General features: G+C 53.7%; 1 protein-coding gene across 4 annotated transcripts; it reads left to right on the forward strand.

Annotated features, from left to right (window-relative positions):
• The first annotated feature begins 1398 nt into the window (after positions 1-1398).
• Positions 1399-21596, forward strand: LOC101691357 (MYCBP associated protein). 4 transcript variants are annotated; one of them, XM_013062642.2, is made up of 19 exons: positions 1399-1502; positions 7361-7488; positions 8308-8467; positions 8606-8709; positions 9472-9655; positions 9908-10023; positions 10776-10926; positions 11811-11926; positions 12008-12123; positions 12554-12662; positions 14585-14774; positions 15509-15696; positions 16660-16806; positions 17298-17723; positions 18095-18216; positions 18805-18920; positions 19320-19456; positions 19621-19791; positions 21422-21596. In XM_013062642.2, the coding sequence occupies exons 1-19, from the start codon at positions 1460-1462 to the stop codon at positions 21521-21523; spliced, it is 2826 nt and encodes a 941-aa protein (XP_012918096.2). In that variant the 5' UTR covers positions 1399-1459; the 3' UTR covers positions 21524-21596. The 4 variants fall into 4 exon arrangements, with proteins under 4 accessions (XP_012918096.2, XP_012918098.2, XP_044926079.1 ...); XM_013062641.2 differs by lacking the exon at positions 1399-1502 and adding an exon at positions 1512-1734; XM_013062644.2 differs by lacking the exons at positions 1399-1502; positions 19320-19456; positions 21422-21596 and adding an exon at positions 1509-1734 and having other exon boundaries at positions 19621-19790.
• The last annotated feature ends 642 nt before the right edge of the window (positions 21597-22238 follow it).

Consider the following 22238-nt stretch of genomic DNA (forward strand, 5'->3'; position numbering starts at 1 on the left):
CCTAACCAAGTACCTCTCCCACCCTCTTCTTCCGTCTCTGAAGAACCCTCCCTGAATGGCCCTCAGGCCTCTGCTTGCTCCCAACCTGCTTACTCTACTCACAAGCTATGCAATCTCCCAAAGCTAAAAGGCTTTCCAGAAGCTGGGCTCTTGGCTTGAGTTCGTGAATGTTTGTCTTTAGCTCTAGAGTGGACTCTGAGGACCTAGAGGGCAAGAGAGAATGTTTCTTATTTTCCTCCATATGTCACAAAGCTCCAAGTTGCTTTCTTCAAGAAAGAACTCCCTGTTCACGTGCAAGGAGTAGAGTTAGCAGACAGCCTCTAATGAACGTTCTTTGCCCCAGAGGTCTACCACTCTGTGCGATATGCAACACAGTCTGAGGCTCTCCCAGCCCAGTCCCACTTTCTCCCCCTTCATCTTTCCTAGGCCCTACCACATCCCCGCTCCTCCAGGCAATAAACACTTTGCAATCCCAACCCCATCTCAGTGCCTGCTTCCTCGTGAGCCCAGAAGACACAGTGATCAGCTTGATATTATCATAAGTGCTCCATAAACGTTCATGGAGTGGACTGAACGGGGGACTCTCTGAGGGGGGGTTAGAGAGAGTGGAAGGAAGCTGGTGTTTGGGCCCCTGAGAGCAAAAGAGAGGCTGCCCAGAGAGGATGTGACCATATAGAGGGGGCATGAAGAGGCTGTGCCCTCTGTGACAGGCAGGGAGCCCGGAGAATAACCACGCTTTAGGGCTCTAGGGAAAAAAATACATGGGGTGCAATTATAAAGTGGAGACCACAGAGGGGCTACTTTAAATTAGGGAGTCAGGGGCGCCTGGGTGGCTCAGTGGGTTAAAGCCTCCGCCTTCAGCTAGGGTCAGGATCCCAGAGTCCTGGGATAGAGCCCTGCATCCCGCTCTCTGCTCAGCGGGGAGCCTGCTTCCCTTCCTCTCTCTCTACCTGCTTCTCTGCCTACTTGTGATCGCTGTCTGTCAAATAAATAAATAAAATCTTAAAAAAAAAAAAATTAGGGAGTCAAGGGCTTTATCTCCAAGGACTGAAACCAGCAATGTGAGAAGGGCCCAAGTCGGGGTAAAAGCCTGAATTATTTGGGAGGTGATGGAGGGCCTGTAGCGAGCGCGGGCGGGTGTAGGACATAGGTGCCCGGAAAGGACAGGCAGGGGCCACCGAGTCCCTGAAACCCACGAGAAGTCACGCAGGGGGTTTCAGCCTGGCATGAAAGGAATGACCCGGCGGCAGTCGCCTGGAGACGCAGAAGGAAAGCCGGAGCCCGGGCCGCCCCTACCCCGCCGTCCTGCCCACCTCCCCCAGTACTGGGTGCCTCGCCCCGCTCCCCCTGGCAGCTGACGTCACGGCGCTCTCCGGCGCCCCTGTGACGTCACGCCCCGCTGGGCTCCTACTCCGCGCGCGGGAGGAGTGGCCGGCGGCGGGCGCGTGGGCGTGGCCGGATGAAAAAGATGGCTGCCAAGCAGTCTCCGCCCAAGTTGATCGGTGGGTGCGCGCCCCCGCGCGGGACTCTGGCTGCTATGGACGCGTCGGCGGCCGCTGGCGGGAGGGCGCGCGCGCGCGGGGTCGCTGGGGTGCCGCGCAGCCTCGTTATCCCAGGTCCCCGCGGCGCAGGGCCGCGCTCAGAGCGCGGGCGACACCATGAAGTCTCTAAAGAAGGAGTCCCGCCTAAGAATACCTGCAAACAGATTCTTGGAGGCTGCAGAAGCCATTAAAGGTTGGCGCTGGCTGCCTTGGGAGCTCAGGAGAACCCGACAGGGGCTGGGTTTTTGGATGGGATTCACGACACGGGGCCTGGAGGACGGGGGTGACAACAGGATGGAGGTAAAGATCACAGGGGAATGGGGTACGGAATAAGGCTACCCCATACCTCAGGGATGATGTACAAGGCAGCGCGACCCGCGAAGGGAGGGGGTCCAGTACCCTGGGCCTTGGGGATGGGGACATAGGAACACTGACCGAGGCCTCAGGGGTCAACTGCTGGGGAGATGGCTTGGGGCAGGAAGGCATAGGAGACCTCTAGGTCTAACCATATCTTAGGGTGGGACTCAGAAGGCAGGAGCCCTCCACTGGGTGGGGTGCAGAAGAGTCAGGAAAGAGTTTCAGAAGGGCCAGGAACTGGAGTCCTTGGGAAAAGAAGTTCAGGAAAGAATGCAAGAAACATGTGGAGGTGGTGAAACCAACACCTTGGGCGGATTCTTGAGGATGTTCACCTAAGAGACCTGCTGGAAAAACCCAGAAGAAATGACTAACTCGGCCAGTTCTGTTTCCCACCACGTATATCCGTCCTTTCGGGATGGATAACACCTATCCCGGTGGTTTAACCTGGAGCCCATTGCAGACTTGACTACTTCTGGCTGCCTCAGCTACCCTCTGGTTGCAGGTGGCAGGGTCCCGGGGTGTCTAACTGCACACTGACCCCCATGGACATGTTCCTATTTGCAGCCCACCCCCTGTTTCCATTTACTGAGGGTCTGCTGTGTGTAGGCACCGTGCTGGGCAGCAGTGGTGTCAGTATCTACTGTGTGACCCCAGCCCACAAGAAACGCAGAGTCTAGTGATGTGGGAGGAGGAACCAGACAAATATGAGTGCTGCAATATTGGGATCCCTAAGTGGTTATGGGGGCTCAGAGTACCTGACCCAGGCCTTAGATGCTAGAATCTGAGGGGAAGGTTTTCTGAAGAAGGTGGCATCTGTGGCTGGCCTCCTTCCTCCCCTCCCCCGCAAAAGGCAGTTTGCTTCTCCAGGCTAGCAGGAGCCGTGTGAGCTAAAGCATGGAACTAGGACATTGGTGGCCAGGGCAGAGGTGGTGGGTGTGGAGTAGAGGGAGGGAGCCAGACAGGGCTGCACAGGTAGGCAGGGGCCAGACCAAGCAAGGGCTTCACTTGCTAAGTCAGAGTCTGGATGTGCTCTTGCAGGCGCTGGGGAGACCCAAAGCCTCAGAGCAGTGGTGAAAAGCTCAGTGGGAGGAGAGGGGGAGGTCTGCCATCAGCAGGGACCCCTGGGAGGCCTGCTTAGTCAGTATGGCTGGCTTTAATCCCTCTTTGTAGTACAAAAGTCCAATTTAGGCTAAGTTGAGATGCTGTTTCATGATATAACTTTCTTAAGATTTAGAGAGGGACAACATGAGTGGGTGGGGGAGGGGCAGAGGAAGAGAAACAGACCCCCCACTAAGCAAGGAGCCCTCTGAGGACATGGGGCTTGATCCCAGAACCCCAAGATCATGACCTGAGCCAAAAGCAGACACGTAACTGGCAGAACCACCCAGGCACCCCTCATGATCTAATTCTTAATAGTGGACAGAGAAAGAGAAGGAGCTGGGACCTTTTCCCAAGGGCAGTCAAGGTCTTTCCTAGCTACTGCCTCCTGCACACCTAGTTTCTGGATCTTATCAGATTTGAACTTTCTGCTGTACACAAATCAAGGAACGATTTATCACTACATAGTTATTTTTAAGAAGGGGAAATGTAATTTGTTAAATAGCCATTTGAGTTGAGAACATGCACCAGGGTGAGGAGGGGGAAAAAAACCTGTTTAGTTTAGCATGCAAGATACCTTTTTTTCCTCCTAAATATCTCAGGGGACGTCGGTAATGTAGTAGGACAATACTTTTATTCCCCCCAGCCCCGATATAATACACTAATCCACAAATATGATCTTATGCTGTATTTCTCCAGGGTCTCTGAATTATAAGCAAAAAGGCAAGCAAATATTGTGACTATAAATCTGTTTAGGGATGCGAGCCCTTTTGCCTTCCAAGTTTGTTCCTGCTTTTGTTACGAAATTGGGAAGATTCCCAGCAGTCCCAGATGCCCCTCCCTGATCAAGGAAAGCTCAGCCCTGGTAGGGACAGCGTCTCCCTTGGTTCCCCCAGTGCAATCTGGGGGAAGTTCTCAAAGACCATGATCAACACGGAAAAAGGATAACGTCTAGATAACTCAAGAAACAGAAAACTCAAGGCCAGGTTTCTCCTCCAAGGCTTCCCCCGCTTTCCTCCACTCCTACCCTGCCTGAGCACCTTGCTTCCAGCTGCCTGGCCTACCGCCAGCCAAAATGTCCCTCAACTGCCCCATGCAAGGGGGCTGGTCTTCTACCCCCTCACGGCTGCCAGAATCAAGGGAGAAATGCCAGCTGTGGGGCTCACCAGAACCCCCCTCAGCTTGGCTTTCCAGACCAAAGAACAGGAAAATAGCTGAGCTTCCTTAGGTTTAGTAGTGAGACACATCCTGACCCTGCCGAGTACCCTCCCCCAGGTCCTGAAATGACCCCCACACAATCATCCTTCCTCCCTGCTCTCCCCCGCTTGCCTCTCCATACTACTGAGCTCCCCCGCCCAGCCCCCAGTCCACCTGGCTTACCCTCATTGAATGAATCACTCTGAAATGCTGCTTTTACCAACGCACCCTCGTGGACCAAACCTCCTTCCTGCCAGTGAGAAGACAAATGCTTCAGCCTTACTTTACCAAGCTGACATGCCTTGATTTTTCTGTCATCCCTAATGGCACCCCCACCTCCCCCAACAAGCCTTCTGTGTCGCCATGCCCCCACATATGCCATGCTCAGCCCTGCCTCCCCCTTTGCTCTGTGACCTCACCTGGAACAGCTCTGTTTGCTGCTCTGCCTGTCCCAAGGTTTCTGGTCCTTCAGGGCCTAAATCAGCCTCTGACCCCTGCACGTGCTCTTCTGGACCTTTCTTTACAGCCTTAACCTGTAGGATCCGCATCCATTTGTTCCTCCTTTGATGTGTAACCAAACACCTGGTCTTTGCCACTAACTCAGGGCCTCATGTGATGCTGGTGTATGTTAGTGTCTGCTGCTGTTTTCAGCTCCTCAAGAGAAGGAGCCCTATCTTCACCTTTTATACCACCGCCTCTGCAGTTCATAGCACAAATTGCTTGGTAAATATTCTGTAGGGTGAATTGAAGTTTAAGATGTATATATCATTTTTCCAAAGTATTCCTTAACTAGAACATACTGCTCCCTGACTGTATGTTATACCAGAGCTTTGAACTGCATCCAAGATAACCTCAGAAAAACCTCAGAGCAGAGTTTCCCGATTTTGGAAACCTTTAGCAATGTTGAAGGTTTATAAATTTACACATGGTGATTAGACACCCACCAGTGAAAAGCACACATCTGGAGATGTGTAATCCCTTGGGAAGCTGTCGATCCAGCCGAGGTGACAGACGGGAGAAAGCAAGTGTCCTGGAAAACATAAATAATTCCAAAATAGTTATTTATGTGAAGTCTGTTTATTTATGTGCTTAACCCCTACGCCCAGTGTGGGGCTGGAACTCATGACCCCCAGATTGAGAATCACGTGTTCCTCCGACTGAGCCAGCCAGGCGCCCCCAGGTTCCAAAATGTGTATTAAAACCAGCCTGCAACTGCTCCCTGTTGTCTCTTGGACGACCACCAACACAGGTGACTTTGGGGAGAAGGGAGAGAGGAAGTAGAAATTCAAGCCTAAGGGTGCACCTCCCCGTGGGGCAATAGATGGGACCAGAACGTGGGGTTAAGCCCATCTGCCCTGTTTGTGCGCGCGCGCGTGTGTGTGTGAGTGTGTGTGTGTACGCATGCACACCGAGCCCTGTGGTTTCACTGACAGATACTCCTGGGTGTCTGCTGACCCCGTCGCCGACTCTGACTGATAGGCCCCATTTAGAGTTACGCTGTTGGGATGATTCTGGCTTCGGTGTTTTGGCCACCATGTGGCCACTTCCTACAAAACATTTGACTTGGGTCATCAAAACCCCCGCTTTGATGTTTGAGTGATAATGGCCCCTTGAACATTAGAGCACTCTGAGTAGCAGTGGACAAAACCAAGTTTTGGTTTAAAGTCCCTAAAGGCTGGACTTGGGCTTTCTTTTGCGTATTCTGTGTCAGGCCTTAACCTAAGAACATTCTAAACCAGGGACAGCAGCCAGAGAAACAAAATGCATTTGAAACTGTAAACCCACGTCTGTGGAAGGAAGACAGGGAGGGCGTCCTGGCTGGGGAGCGACTTGCTCTGTCCACGAGTTCTCAGTGCTGCGCTCCTGCCGGCCTGTGCAAGAAAGAGGGTCAGATTTCTCCACTTTCCTCCAGTCCCATGAGCCGCTTTTGTCAAGCCCTTCAGGCCCCCCATAGACTCCTAAAGACACCCCCCCATTCCATATTGCATTCCTTATCCATTCCTTGCCATGTTATGACCCTCAGGGTAAAGACCAAAGTCCTTTACACAGCTCACTAAGCTCTGAGCCATGTGGCACCTACTTCCCTCCCCAGGCACAGCTTCCTACCCCCCACCTCGCTGCTCTCCAGCTATTTAAAAAATGTGCTTGGAGTTCCAGATGTCCACTCTCTATTGCCTCTAGGCCTCTCCGTGCTCTTCCCTTTGGAATGCCTATTCCCCAGAGCCCTTCCCGTGTCTAAGCTCCATCATCTTCAGCTCATAGTGTAAACATCACCTCCTCAGGAAGCCCCCCACTGACCTCCCCACTGGGAGGCTGGGGTACCTCCCCGGACACACCCCTAGTGATCCTAGTTCAGGGAACCTGTTTGATGGTCTTGTTTGGGCTTGTGCTCTTGGATGCCCGAGACTCTGCTTTATATCCCCAGAACCTAGCACAATGCCTAGCGAGATGCTTACACAGTATTTATTAAATGAAAGAATGTGAAATAAATGCTCAGGGGTGAAGGTTCTGCTTTGCCCAGAGCATCTGCATTTTAGCCAGTGTCCTAAGAAACCTGACGTCTTCACCTAGAACAACGTGTCAATGCCGCTAATGCGGAGAGCTGGGAAAGCATCTAGTTCTGTTGTCCCAAACTCCTATGCTTCAGAACCACCAAAGGAGTTTTTACAAAATACAGTTCCCTTGGCCCTGGCCCCAGGAAGTAGCTAGGAAGCTCTATTAGTAAAACTCTTCAGAAGACCCTCAGACAGACATTTGACAAATATTTGGAAAACATTGATTTAGTCGGGCTTTCTCTTTTTACAAAAAGGAAAACAGAGACCAGGAGAGGCTAGGTGATACACCCAAGGTTGTATAGCTTATAAATGGCACATCCTGGAACGGACTATCTTCCGATCGCAACTCCAGCTCCAAAAGTTCCAGTCACTGTAGCAGGCCAAGGGGGACAGAGAACTTTGAGAAAGTTCTCCAACTTTGAGAGAGAACTCCAAGCCACCTTGGTAGCCTCTGCTGTCTGCCTAGTTGTTGAGCTATGCCTTCTACCATGAACTCTAATGTAGATAGATATTAGCTTTTATATATTAGAATATATATTATATATCTCTATTAGAATATACACAGTACATATATTTATATTTCAGCAGTGGTACCTTTCTGCTTCTTTTTAGAAAAGAAGAGGACAAAGATAGCTGAACAGCCCACACCCCCCATTCAGGAAGAACCTGAGCCTGTCAGCAATGTCCTACAAGGGGATGACATTCTTGCCTTAGCCATTAAGAAGGAAGATCTAAAGAAGGTAAGGATGAAGTCCAGGATCCTTTATTGCAGGAGCATTTCTGGGTCAGTCCGCCTGGTTGGGAACATCAACCGTGCCCACTGTCTCTCCACCATCTCTCCACTCAGAGGGAGTGTCTAATTCCATAGAAAAATCGAACATGGATTCTTTGCACTTTTGCATCTAAAGGAATTTTTTAAAAAGATTTTATTTATTTATTTGACAGAGAAAGACACACAGAGAGAGGGAACACAGGCAGGAGGACTGGGAAAGGGAGAAGCAGAGCAGGGAGCCCAATGCTGAGCTCGATCCCAGGACTCCGGATCATGGCCTGAGCTGAAGGCAGACGCTTAACTACTGAGCTACCCAGGCACCCCCATCTGAAGAAATTTACTATGTGGTTTATTTTAACATTGCTGAGAGTCCTAGAGAACCATAGGGAAATGACATGTTCAGGTGTCTTGCTTCCCACTGAGGCAAGTGCCAGTCACCCCCATTTCATAGAAGGGAAAATGACTCTGAGGAGTACATTGCAGGTGTGGATACAGCTGCTGTTCACCCATGCTTTACCCTGGAAGAGTCGGCCACTTCTCACCTGCACTGTCTGGAGGGTTTAAATGTTACTTTTTCCCTCCCGGACATCACTGAGACTTTAGTCTGTGGCATAGACATTTCCTCGACAGAGCATATGGACAGAGCTGGAACAACAGATTTGTCAGCCTTCAGGAATTCCACCAAAAATTAGGACCGAGGAGATGGGTGGTGTTTTTCTTCCTCCTGATCTCAAGTGGAATTCTCCTGTTTCATTTTATTTTGGTTTTTTGGGTTTTTTTTTTTAAGCAACACATTCCTCGCTTCATTGAGACACAAGATCGACCTGCTGTTACCCAGAAATTTATCATTCGGAAACTCAAGCCCAAGGATCCGAAGAGGAAGGTCTGCCACTTAGTTGCACATCCTGCTACCCCAGATGCAGCCACGAAGCCCCTGGACTACTCTGGTATGGCACAGGCTTGACCCTGGCAGCCTTGGCCTCTGAGTTCATGGGCCCAGCCTTGGGGAGGAAAATGGGTCACCAGCAGAAAGTAACTGCCTTGAAACATTGACATGAGCTAGTCCCTCCCTGCCATCCCCCCAGGCCCAGGCGACAGCTTCCATGGCTGTGACCAGATCCTGCCTCACCACATCCTGGGGAGTCTCCAGGACTTTAAGAGAATTGCCATTGCTCAAGGGAACACCCAGGTTGGTTTGCACAGAGCTATGGGGAGGGGAGCAGTCACTGGAGCCATTCCAGTGGTACCCACCTGGTGGAACCAAGCACGACTTGGGGAATGGGGTTAGACAGTTCCCTCCTGGGCCCTGGAATCTGAAAAGCTCATGACCCTCCCCCTGAAAGAGTGAAGCCCCCTTAGACTGGCTTCAGCTGAAGTCAGCAGTTCACCATAAGGATACAGAGGTGCCTCAAGGAACCCCAAAGCCAGAGTGTGCGGGGCTCCAGTTAGAACCCAGAGAGGCATCGGGGCTCGGTGTTCCTGTTCCTCCGCGCACCACTGGCTTTATTAGCCCTTCGCCAAAGCCTGGCCTGCTCGCCTCTTTGGTGCACACGGTGGAGGAGGGCAGCTTCTCACAGCTCCTGTGACTGCGCGTCAGTCTGTCTGTCTGTCTGACTTGAGCTTTGCTGGCTTTCGGCTCCTTTGCTTCCTTGGCTCCAGGCAAAACACCTCTGCCGGGTCAGGTGCTAAGAGGCCTGGGGTCATATAAAAATGGCTCTGTTGCCCTGCCCATAAAGGTGTCAGTTAGCATCAGTTGTGAGGGGACAGAGAGACTGAGAGTTGCTATGTCAGGGTCCAGAAGAGGAGGGACTCTGAGCAGAGGGGGAGGACGGCAGGGGGTGAGGCCTGGAGAAGTCTCTACTCTCGCCACCGCCCCCCCCTCCGATCCGGCCACCACCACCCCACCAACGCCTGCTTCTTACCCTTTGCATGCTCTCCCTGTACTTTTCAGCTGGCTGAGCTGATCCCCACCCCACCGGCTCTGGTGACACTCATGTTGGCGAAAGAAGAGCCAAAGGAGAAAGCCCCCAGAGAAAAGAAGGCACATCCCTGGGCCCCACCTCCTCAGCACAACTTTCTCAGAAACTGGCAGCGCCACATCGCCTTGCGGAAGAAGCAGCAGGAAGCCCTCAGCGGTGAGCACAGTGGACAGGGTTCCCTCCAGGCCTCGGCCACCACCAAGGCTCCGCTGCTGTGTTTTCCTGTGGCTCCACCTGGCCGAAGCCTGGATGCAGCCTGATCACGTGTGTCCTCCACCCCCTCCACCCCCAAGTGCTTCTTGCTTTTAGTGGGTCCCGAAATCAGCCCAGCCTGGGGCTGACGGAGCAGGGCTACGCTCCTGTTCTGACCTGAGGGAGGAGCTGCATTCTTGGCTCTCTCCTTTCCAGAACACTTGAAGAAGCCAGTGAGCGAGCTGCTGATGCACACTGGGGAGACCTACAGACGGATCCAGGAGGAACGGGAGCTCATTGACCGAATACTTCCAACACAGCATGATGGGAAGGTAAGGACAGAGTTCCCAGGTGCTCTGTGAGGAAGGGGGTTCTGGATCCAAGGATGGCTGCCTCAGGTTGCACAATTAGGAACAAGAAAATTGGGGCACCTCGTGGCTCAGTCGTCAAGCGTCTGCCTTCAGCTCAGGTCATGATCTCAGGGTCCTGGGATTGAGCCCGGCATCGGGTTCCCTGCACGGCAGGAGGCCTGCTTCTCCCTCTCCCACTCCCCCTGCTTATGTTCCCTCTTTTGCTGTGTCTCTCTCTGCCAAATAAATAAATAAAATCTTTAAAAAAAAAAAAAAAAAGGAAAAAGAAAATATGCTCATTGCAAGGCATTTTGAAGCTCTTAAGGCCTTTACTGTTACAAGGCTTTCAGGGGCCTGACTAGTGAGGTTACTCAGCCTGTGGTGGTCTGAGGTAGTCAGTTTGAGGGAAGAGATAGCATGGTATTGGGATATTAGAATAGTCTAATATCAGTGTTCTCCTAAAAGCCGAGGCTCCAGCTTTCAGGGGACCTGGGGCACCGTCCTCTGCCGTGTTTTGTCAGTTCAGTGCCTCTATGGGCCTGTGCCATCCGTCTGGAGCTACAGAAGAGCACAGTGGGTGCTTCTATCCTGCTCTCAGCAGCAGGGAATCCCCCCTAGGGAGAGTATCTGAGGTCTGTGGCACTCTTGTCCCGCTGGGCACCCCCCACCCCCGCCTCCACCAGCCTCTTTCCAAAGTGCCCAGGTGCTGTGACTCCCCTGTCCTTCCTTGCCAGACCTGTGAGGAGACCAGTGGGTTCTGGAGTCGCCTGGAATACCTGGGAGATGAATTGACGGGTCTGGTGATGACAAAGACAAAAGCTCAGCGTGGCCTCCTGGAACCCATCACTCACGTCAGGAAGCCCCAGTGCATCCAGGCAGAGATGGGTGAGGAGCGGGCTGGAGACGCGACGGCAGCTTGTGGCTGGCCTAGGAGGGGGAATGGCATGGCTCCGGATGAGAATGGCCTGGGATGGAGCCCATAACCCCTGGAGGTCCAGCCCCCTGCAGTAAGACAGTGATGGAAGGGGGAGGGGGGCAAGTGGGAGCAGGAGCTGTGGGACCGCTCTTTCCACGTGGCCACCATGGCTCGTAGTCATCGAGCTCCTGAAACATGGCTGGCATGGACTCAGGTGTGCTGTAAGAACTGCACACTGGGTTTCGAAGATTAGTACTAAAACATATACTTTATTAATCATTTTTATATTGATTACATGTTGAAATGATACTATTCTCGATCTTGGGTTAAACTGTATTAATGAAGTGAATTTCACCTGTTTCTTTTCACCTTTCCCAGTGTGGCATCTTGGGAATTTCCCGTGACATTAGTGGCTTGCTTTTGTGGTTTGCATGCTATTTCTCTGCTGGGCTCGGGCCCCAGCTGAGTTGGGTCTGCGAACTCCAGTGGGTTTCTGAAGCCCTCTCGTCCTCAGTTTCCCCACCTGTAAAGTACTATGGGAGTGTTCAGTGGGACCGGGTGTGCAGTAGGAAGTTTTGGCTGGCTGTTAAATACTTAGTCAGATGTGGCTGATGTTGTGATTATAATCCAAAGGTTTGCAGGGTTCTGAGCTGGTCGTGCAGGAGTCCTGCACAGGGCTGCTGAGGCAGTAGGGATGGGCGGGAGGACCAGAGTCAAGCCTCACAGGGAAGCTATACTTTCCTCTTTCCCAGAAGCGGTGCTGGGGTGGGTGCTTGTGGTGCCCCTCATTAGTGGGTGGGGAAGAGACCCCAGCAGCCGACTGTGCTGAGGGCCCCTGGCCCCGCCGCTCTAGGATTGCCGGACTGGAAGGAGGCTGGATATCGCTACACCTGGGATCGGAGTCTGTTTCTGATCTACCGACGCACAGAGCTGCGGAAGCTCATGGCAGAGCTGGGTTTCAGCCAGCAGGTACGCCTTTGGGCAGTCCCAAGCCCCTCGTGATGCGCCTGTCTTCGGTCTGCTAACCTTCCCTTTCTTGGTCTCTCTGAGGATATTGACGGCCTGGAGGTGGTGGGCCAAGGGCAGCCGTTCACCACTGTGAAGGTGGAAGACTTCAGAGTATTTGACAAGAACCAGGAAAGCTCCTCAGAAGACACAGTGCCCTTGTGAGTCAGCCTGGGCCCCAGGGAGAGGGGTCGGGGAGAGTGGCTTCCCCCGGCGCCTGCAGTATAAAGGCAGACTTCCCACTCCGAAATCCAGGTGCCTCCATCCCCACCTCTCTCTGGGCCCCTCCCAACACCTGTTCCAGCTTTTTCTGTGACCATCTGCTCCCTCCCAGCAACCAGCCCCTAACGGGCATTTCCCTGCCATTCCTTTGCTGGTAAATGCCGTGCGTGCTGCATGGCCATGCGCGAAGAGTCTCTGTGTGTCCCAGCAGCACCTGCCTGTAGGGATAGAGCGGGACGAGGCCCGAGTGGAGCTGAGGGTACTTCATCAGAGGGCAGAGCCCAGCACCTGTCCAGGCCATTTCCCTGGTTGCCACAGGGCAAGACTGGGGTAGCCTCTGGGGAAGTAAGCCCTTGGTCTTTCTTACAGAGACTTGGCCAGTTATCCTGATGTGGTCCCCATGCCTATTCTTGGCCCTTCTCTGCTGTTCTGTGGGAAGCCAGCTTGCTGGATCAGAGGCAGTAACCCACAGGACAAGGTAAAATGGATTCCACCCTCGCCCACCTGCTGCAAGGGCCTCCCTCGGGTGCAGTCCCAGGGTGACTGTGGCAGTCACAAGCAGCCTGGACAGTCACCTCTTTGCATTTATCTGGTCATACATTTAGTACGTCTGAAAATGGTAACAGGAGTGCTAACTTGCACCAGAATAAAATCACGAGGCTGAAAAGAGACTGTCACAAGCCACCCAGTTTGTACCCAGCCCCCAAGCATGTAAATAAGCAAACTTCAAACAGGTATGGCTTTGGGGCACCTGGGTGGTTCAGATGGTTAAGTGTCTGCCTTCGGCTCAGGTCATGATCTCCAGTTCCTGGGATCGAACCCCACAACAGGATCCTAGCTCAGTGGGGAGTCTGCTTCTCCCTCTGCCCGTCTTGTGCTCTCTCTCTCTCAAATGAATAAATAAAATCTTTTTTAAAAAACCAAACAGGTATGGCTTCAAGAAGGTTCTAAAATATTCTTCAAAGGCGCCTGAGTGGCTCATTTGGTTAAGTATCCAACTCTTGTTTTCGGCTCAGGTCATGATCTCAGGGTCATGAGATTGAGCCCCATATCGGCTTCCATGCTGGCCGTGAAGCCTACTTAAGATTCTGTCTCTCCGGGGCGGCTGGGTGGCTCAGTGGGTTAAGCTGCTGCCTTCAGCTCAGGTCATGATCTCAGGGTCCTGGGATCGAGTCCCGCATCAGGCTCTCTGCTCAGCAGGGAGCCTGCTTCTCTCTCTCTCTCTCAATCTCTCTCTCTCTGCCTGCCTCTCTATCTACTTGTGATCTCTCTCTGTCAAATAAATAAATAAAATCTTTAAAAAAAAAAAAAAAAGAACCTCATTCCTTAAAAAATAAAAAAAAAAAGATTCTGTCTCTCCTGGGTGCCTGGGTGGCTCAGTCAATTAAGCGTCTGCCTTGGGCTCAGGTCATGATCCCAGGGTTCTGGGATTGAGTCCCCCGTTGGGCTCACGGTTCAGTGGGGAGTCTGCTTCTTCCTCTCCCTATGTTCCTTCCCCTGCTCATGCCCTCTGTCTCTTTCTCTCTCAAATAAATAGTCCTTTTTTTTTTTTAAGATTTTATTTATTTGAGAGAGACAGCAAGAGAGGGAACACAAGCAGGAGGAGTGGGAGAGGAAGAAGCAGGCTTCCCGCTGAGCAGGGAGCCTGACATGGCTCGATCCCAGAACCCTGGGATCATGACCCGAGCCCAAGGCAGATGCTTAACCAACTGAGCCACCCAGGTGCCCCTAAATAAAGTCTTAAAAAAACCAAAAAATTGGGGCACCTGGGTGGCTCAGTGGCTTAGGCCTCTGCCTTCGGCTCAGGTCATGATCTCAGGGTCCTGGGATCGAGCCCCGCATCGGGCTCTCTGCTCAGCAGGGAGCCTGCTTCCTCCTCTCTCTCTCTCTGCCTGCCTCTCTGCCTGCTTGTGATCTCTCTCTGTCAAATAAATAAATAAAATCTTTAAAAAAAAAAAAAAAAAAAAAAAAAAAAAAAAAAAAAAAAAAAACCAAAAAATAAAAAACTAAAAAAAGATCCTCTCCTTCTTTCTCTGCCCTACCCCCCACCCCGCCCTGCCCACCCCACCCCCACCCCTGCTTGCAGGCAAGCCCAGCTCTCTCTCGCTTTCTCTCTTAAAAAAACAAAAACAAACAAAAAAAAAACTTCAGCTCTAAGGAGCAGAACTGCTCATCAGATACACAATCTGTTTTCTCTCCCCTGCTTGCTGTGGATGGCAGCCTCAGAGACAACCGCTACTGGAGGACAATGCTTGCACTCAGAGCGCCCAGGCCCTGGAGCACTGGGACATGGGACTTTCAATGCCAAACCCAGAAAAGCTGCTTTCAGACCAGGATGAATTGGTCACCGGAGGCCAGAGCCTCCCTGAGAGGCATTTCTCTTACCTCCTCCTTCCCTAGAAGCATGTTGGAATTGCTGTCCGCTTGACCTTCGAAACTCTAGAAGGAGAGAAGACATCTTCGGAGCTGACCGTGGTCAATAATGGCACAGTGGCCATTTGGTATGACTGGCGGCGGCGGTCCCAGCCGGACTCTTTCCAAGGCCTGAAGAGAAACAGGATGCAGCGGTTTTACTTTAACAATCGAGAAGGTACCTGGCTGCTTCACTCCCTGCCTCCTGTCCTCTAAGCAGCCATGGTCAGGCTAATGCTCCTGCAAGGTTGAGCCGCTCTCCCCTGCCTATTCCCTCCCATTTCTTTTGTGAATTATGTCCTCTCCCAGCTGTTCATGTCTGGGGGGGGGGGTTGGTCGAACTCTTGAGAACACAGAGCAGTGAGTCACCAGGGAGCAAAAATTTTCTAGGGGTTCAGTTACCTAATTGCTCGGGCCTGAGGCTAGGGCCATCTCCCCCACCATCCCTGTTTGCCTGGGACTTTCCAGTTTTCACACATAAAGTCCAAAGTCCCACATCCCAGGAGAACCCTCATTTCTGGGCAAACCAGGATGGTCTGTCACCCTGCCTGGGGCTCAGTTAACTGTATGTGCATAGGCATAGGGCTCAGTTAACTGCATATGTATAGGCTTAGAGCTCAGTTGACTATATATGCATAGGCTTAGGGCTCAGTTAACTGTATATGTATAGGCTTAGGGCTCAGTTAACTGTATATGCATAGGCTTAGGGCTCAGTTGACTGTATATGCATAGGCTTAGGGCTCAGTTGACTGTATATGCATAGGCTTAGGGCTCAGTTAACCATATATGCATAGGCTTGGGGCTCAGTTGACTGTATATGCATAGGCTTGGGGCTCAGTTAACTGTATACATGCAGGCTTGGGGCCCAGCTAGCTCCTCTGTGGTGAAAACCTCTGTCTCCGTCCCTCTCAGGTGTGATTCTGCCTGGAGAAACGAAAACCTTTACCTTCTTCTTCAAGTCTTTGCATGCTGGGATCTTCAGGGAATATTGGGAGTTTGGAACCCACCCCACCCTACTAGGAGGGGCTACCCTGCAGGTCAATCTCTATGCAGTCTCCCTGACCCAGGACATTTTTAGGGAAGAAAGGAAGTTACTAAAGGTAAGAGACCCAGGACCTTGGCCCCGTGGACACCAGAGAGGTTCCCCTGGACTTCTTGGTGCTGCCTTTGGGAATCCCCTTTCTCCCAGCCCCAGAGATGAATGTTTCACAGACAAACAGCTGGTTTTGCTCAACACACACTCCCCAGGGCTTTGTGATGTAAAAGGCGGGTGGCACAGAGAGTGGGAACAGTTTTCTGCCCCATCCTGCCTGGAGGCCCCCAGAACTGCTAGAAATACCTTTTGTGTTTGTTCACGTTGTCTGACACTATCTATCCCCTGGGGTCAGATTTAACTGGCAAACCTTTAAAACTAGAGAGAACCCCCTAACTGGTGGGGCTGACCCCGAGAGAGAGAGTGTGGGCTCAGGGGTGGGCACTGGGCCCCAGGTCCGCTCCAGAGCTGGCCAGCTGGGACAGTGCTTCCAGATGCTCTGTAGAAAGCAGCCTGGTTCCTACTGTGGCCGCTGGATACGAGCCAACTCCGGTAGCTGGGGCTCAGCCCACCGGAGCACAGGTGATATGGACAAGTGCCACGTCTGCTTTATTTGCTGACGGTAGGCCCCCTCTCTCTCAGGAGGAGCCCCTCTACTGTTCCCGTGGCACCCAACAGGGTGGTCAAGCCACGCTCGCAACAGGGCCCAAACCGTGTGACCCCCTGCCCCTTGCCCTTCTTCCTAACCTGGGGAAAATGCTGACTCGGTGACCTCTGGCCCCATGAGGGAGCGACATCTCCTGGACTGCTCCCCCCCTACAGCCTATCAGATATCTGGAGATACCCAAGGATTTTGAGTCTGGGAACAGGAGTGTGTGTGAGAGAGAGAGAGACAGACAGACAGACAGATGGTGGCAGGAGCTCAACCCCTAGGAAGGCACAAAGTCCTAAGGGCTCTGGCTCCCCTCAAGGGGGCAACACGGGTTTCAAAAGGCTGAGCTGCCATCTTGTCTCCCCTTCCTGTCCCCAGCACAAGCTGGCTGCCCACGAAGCAGTCACCATCGTGGAGAGTGTGCTGCAGGAGCTGCTGAGTGGGATCCTGACCCCGGAATGCGCACAATCCCCTGTCGATGCCTATCTCACGGAGGAGGACTTATTCCACCATAGGAATCCTCGGGTACAGTGCTGGCCCCTGCACCCTCACACCACCACCACCACCACCCCTGCAACCCTGGGCCTATTCTGAGCATCAGCCATGAGTAACTCACTTTCTCCTCCCAGCAGCCGGGGGCTGGGGGGGGGTACAATATAGGTCCCCGCTTTACAGTGAGGAAACTGAGGCCCAGGGCGGTATTAAGTCATTTGCCCAAGATTACTTAGCAGGTAAGTGGATGCTTGACCAGAATAGAGCTTCACAGACTCCTTCATTCAAACCCCATCTTGCTTGGAAATGCAAATACAAAAAAAGCTGTAAGTCGGAGATACTCAGGCAAAAGGGAAGTGAGGAGCTGCTCTGGCCACAGAGGCTCCTGTGGGCTTCTTCCCTGTAGCCTCCATCCGTACTCTGGGGGTGGGAGTCGGGGAGGGGAAACGGGGGAGGCTCCCCGGGACTCTGGGGACCCCTCCCCACCATCTCCCCGTTACGTGGCTTTACTTCCTTCGCTGCAGCTGCATTACCAGCACCAAGTGGTGCAAAGCCTGCACAGCCTGTGGCGCCAGTACTTGGTGGTGCCCCCCAAGGCCGAGGAGGCCCAGCCCGGCGAGGAGGAGCACCTCAGCCCCAGGGCCCAGCCGGCTGTGCCCCTGCCAGCCGCCTTGGAGAAGCCCCCCCTGAACAGGGAGCCTTCAGCACACTTGAAGGGCCCAATCTCCGAATCCCAGCCATCCCGGCAGGAGAATGAGGCCCGGAGGGACTCCCGGGATGCTTTGGGCTCCCAGAAGCCCGGAACCAGGGCCCGGGCTGCTCAACGGAAGAGCATTATGGAGGAGATCCTGGTGGGAGAGAGCCCAGACCTGAGGAACACAAAGAGCCCCAGGGAACCAGATGGCTTTTCCCCGCCTGAGTGGAACCTCTGCCTGGAGGATTTCAGAAAGGTTCTTGCCTAACTCTGCAGGGGTGGGTGGGGTTGCGGTCCCAGGCTGGGTGCCAGGGCACGGAGGGAGGACCCCAGCAGGCACCCAGGCCCCCATGGGCAAAGAGACCCTTCTGAGGGCCCAGGGAAAGCAGTCTCTTGGGTCATCTCTTTTCGTCTTGGGTGCCTAAGCCGCTCTGGTGCAGTGAGGGGGGCTCCCTCTCTGACCCAAACAGAGGGTTCATGGGTACATGGTTCCAGGGGAGTCCCCTCTCCACGGCTGCACCTGCTCCTGGCCGTCTGTCCTCACAGCACCAGCCCTGTCACTAGAGGACGCAGGGACCCCGGTGTCCCACGCAGGACAGTTGCCCATGGTACCTATGACCCTGCCAGGCAGTGATGGCACTCCCGGAGGAGAACCAGAAGGAAGATGGCCTCATTCGGCTTAACAAAGCAGCCCTGGAGTTGTGCCAGGAGCAGAGGCCTCTGCAATCTGACTTCCTGCACCAGATGTGGTAAGTGTACCCCCCACCCAGCCGACCCTGCCTCCCCACTGTGGCCTCTAACCCCATCTAGCCTGTGGTTCTGGGCATGCCCCTCGAGCCCAGGTGCAGAAAGGTGCTGCAGACGTTCCCCGCTCTGCCACCTGCCACAGCAGCACCCCCCCAGCCACCTGCAGTTAGAGCTGAGCAAGTGCCCAGTCTCTCTCCCGTCCTCTCGCTCAGTTCCCTCTCAGTGAGCAGAGGAATGGGCCAAGGAGGAACCAGAGGGCAGTGAGGAGAGGGGCACAGCAAGGGCACAGAAAGCCTTGCTTCTCCTGCGGAACTTGCTTGGTTTTGGATGGGTGCCTTCAGTGGGGCCTGTTGGGCTGGGCCCAAGCGTAGCCAGGGTCTTAAGCTAACTGTCTCCTGGGCCACTCTTCCCTGGCTACTGCCTGAGGGAAGCCAGATCCCTACCTGAGCGCTGGCACAGGTGCTGGTGAGGCTGCCAGCCCCCTCCATGGTAGCCCCTAGCACCCGTTTTAGAAGGGAAGGACCCACGCCTCCACACGTTCAAGGGCAAATGAGGGGTGATGGCTTGGTCCAGTATGCCTTGCTCTCTAGTTTGCAGCTGTGGCGGGATGTGATCGATGGCCTGGTGAGCCATTCCCTGTGGCTGAGGGCTCTGCTGGGCCTGCCTGAGAAGGAGACCATCTATTTGGACATCCCGGAAGAGCAAGGTCAGACTGCAGCCATGCACTGCCTAGCCTTGCCCCCTTGCACGCCCATCTCGTGGGATCTCCGTCAGGTTGATCCTTGGAGTTGGCCCCATTAAACCCTCCTGTCTACTGCCAGGATTTGTGACATAGAAGTGACCTGAGTGACCACCTTTGTCCAGTCCCCTGGTTTTACAGGTGGAGTCCCAGAGAGGTTGAATGACTTGCCCATGCCATAGATGGAGTGGTGGGGGAGCTGGGACTGGAACCAGGCCTCCCACCCCTGCCGTGCAGCTCATGCGCCTGGACTGGGGGCTCTGCTCCTTCCTGGGGGAACAAGGGCTGAGTATCCTTGGCTTTTCCAACCCTGCCTGTGGGGTCCGTGAGGCCAGGTCACACTGTCTTCCACTCACCCTCCCTTAGATCGAAAGTCTCCTGGCACAGAAGGGAAAATGACTACCACGAAATTTGGGAAGGAGGACCGAAAAGGCGCAGCCCAGGAAAGGAAGCAGCTGGGAATCAAAGAGGACAGAAAAGCAGCCAAGTTGCCAGGGAAAGAGGCATGCGGGGACATAGGGTGGGCCCCCAGTGGGGCTGGGGCGGCATCAGAGGAGCTGTGACAGGCAGGGCACTCAGTCTAGCATGACGCCTTGGCTCTTGAGAAAGCCCTGTGCCTCCCCTGGGGACTCATGCAGTCCTCGTGTGTCTCTGTCTCTCCAAGCAGGACCGTGCAAACAGCAAGAAGCACAAGGCGAAGGATGACAAGAAACTGATGAAATCGTCAAGTCGGGAGAGGCTTTTCTTGGAAGACGCTGTCCCTGACAGCACGACCCCTTCCCAGGAACCCATAGATCCCCTGGTCATGGAGAAGTACACCAAGAGGCTACACACGGAGGTGAGGGCCTGAGCCCTGCGGCCAGACCTCCCCTCGCTCACACCCACTCTGCGGACCTTCCTCCCCTCCCTCATCCATCCCGCTTATTCCACGAACAGTCAACCCTAGTGTGTCCTGCTGGAAGGTGGAAGCAGAGCTGCCCTCATGAAGGGCATCCCAGTGTGCAAGACAGGCCTCGTGCATAAGCGACACGCCCCGTGTGTTGGGTGGCAAGCACTCTGGAAGAGCGAGGGATAACCCAGGCCGGGGGTTAGGGAAGGCCTGGGTGGGGGTGGGGGAGCTTCACTGAGAAGGTGACATGGAGCAGACTTGAAGGGAGGTGTGGGGTGGCCCTGTGGCCATCGAGGAAGAGTGCCCTGGGCAGAGGGGGCTGCTAACCCAGGGGAGGGAGTGGGCCAGGAGGACAGAGGGCAGAGCCGCCAAGAGGGAACAAGTCACAGGCCAGGTGGGGCTCTGTAGGCCATCGTGTGGACTTGGGGTTTTTCTGAGTGAGAGGAGTCCACAGAGGTTTGACTGGAGGAGTGACACAGTCTGACTTAGAAGACCAGAGGGATGGACCAGAAGCCCCTCCCTTTCTGCAGTTCCCATTCCTGTCTGTGTGAGGTGTGTCTTGGCAGAGAAGTCCCTGCAGGGAGCAGCACATAGAGTGACTTTCCAGCAAGTGTAAGAGTTGTGACATGCTGGAGAGCCTGTATGCTGGTTTATTCTTTTTATTATTTTTTTTAAGATTTTATTTATTTATCTGACAGATCACAAGTACACAGAGAGACAGACAGAAAGAGAGAGGGGCAAGCAGGCTCCACACGGAGCAGAGAGCCTGATGCAGGGATCAGGCTTGATCCCAGAACCCTGGGATCAGGACCTGAGCCGAAGGCAGAGGCTTACCCTCCTGAGCCACCCAGGCGCCCTGATGCTGGTTTATTCTTAAGCCGCAAGTCCTTAGAGGTTCACCCGAGTATGTGTTCCATTCTTTGTTACTGTTTCAGAGGAGAGGCCCACAAAGCCACACTTGATTGTCACCGTGTCTGATGGCGGCGCTTTGCCTGCCTCCGGTGTGGACAGCTAGATAGTTGGGACCATGTCACATACACTGGGGTAACGCTCTGGATCACATCTGACCAGAAGTCCCATTTGCTGCTGGTGACATCACGGCGATGCCTGAAGGTTGATGGGGTTTAGATAGGAGTTTGAGGGCTGTCTTCAATGAAGAATCCGCCTGCCCAGGCTCAATGTGCTCCAGCCCCATAGGAGGGCACCGTCCTGGAAACATTTCAGTCTGAGGGTCTGTGATCTTACCAGAAGGAAAGCTGGCCTCTGGGTGGCCAAGGTGGAGCTGGCCCACCACGGGAGGAGTAAATGGGTACTGCTCCCTAGAATTACCCCTTTCACCACTCCAGGCTCTTGTGCCCCCATATGTCCCAAGGGCAGGATTACTTCCCCAGATGGTTTGAAAAATAAAACGATCTGCCAAAACAAAAGTTCTGTAGAAACTCTGCAAGTGTGGTTTTACCCCTTTTGCGGCTCGACATCCTGGTGTAGACCCCTCTGCCCGCATCGTGTGCTGGGTGCTGGCTTGTGGGATGCCTTCCCAAAGCGAACCTCTGCCTGTGATTTCACTCCGTTCTTCCAGGTCTACGGGCTGCTGGACACCCTAGTGACTGACCTGATGGTCCTGGCTGACGAGCTCAGACCCGTAAAGGATATCGAGGAGACTTTGCGTCTTTGCACCTGACTCATGTGCCCCAGGGGCCTTCTGGGAAACTGGTTCGCAAACAAATCAATAAAGAACCTTCATGTTCCCACCACTTCCTTTAGGCCTTCACGTCTTGGACATTAGATCTTTTTTTTTTTTTAATTTTTTTTAAATTTATTTATTTGACAGAGAGAGAGCACAAGTAGGCAGAGAGGCAGGCAGAGAGAGAGAGGAGGAAGCAGGCTCCCTGCTGAGCAGAGAGCCCGATGTGGGACTCGATCCCAGGACCCTGAGATCATGACCTGAGCTGAAGGCAGCGGCTTAAGCCACTGAGCCACCCAGGTGCCCTGGACGTTAGATCTTGATGAAAGCAGCTCACGGCCAGGGTCCCTTGTGTCCCACCTGCCTCGGATTCCCCTCCTCCTAGTTCCCGGAGCCATCCAACAGGAGGAAGGAGAGACACACCTGGAAGGTGATGTGTGGGATAATGAGCGGAAGAGCAGGCTGGTACCAGGATAAGGAATGAATCATGTGACAACACAGAGAGCATCAGCCCTGGAAATCCTTGCCTCTGACCTTACTTGGCTCACACTTTTGGAGTTACGCTTCCTGGAACCAGGTCTTCCCCAAGTGTCCTCACCCAGCATGACAAGCGTGAGACCAGGAGAATTAGACCCCATGGGGCCTGGCTCCTTGAGATCCTCCCACTTCCACTGGGTCAAGGGCCAGGTCCCAGTCTCTGGGGACCATGCTC

The sequence above is a fragment of the Mustela putorius genome, unplaced genomic scaffold (genome assembly GCF_011764305.1).
Source record: "Mustela putorius furo isolate JIRA1106 unplaced genomic scaffold, ASM1176430v1.1 tig00003962_pilon_pilon_pilon, whole genome shotgun sequence".
Classification (NCBI taxonomy): Eukaryota; Metazoa; Chordata; class Mammalia; order Carnivora; family Mustelidae; genus Mustela; species Mustela putorius.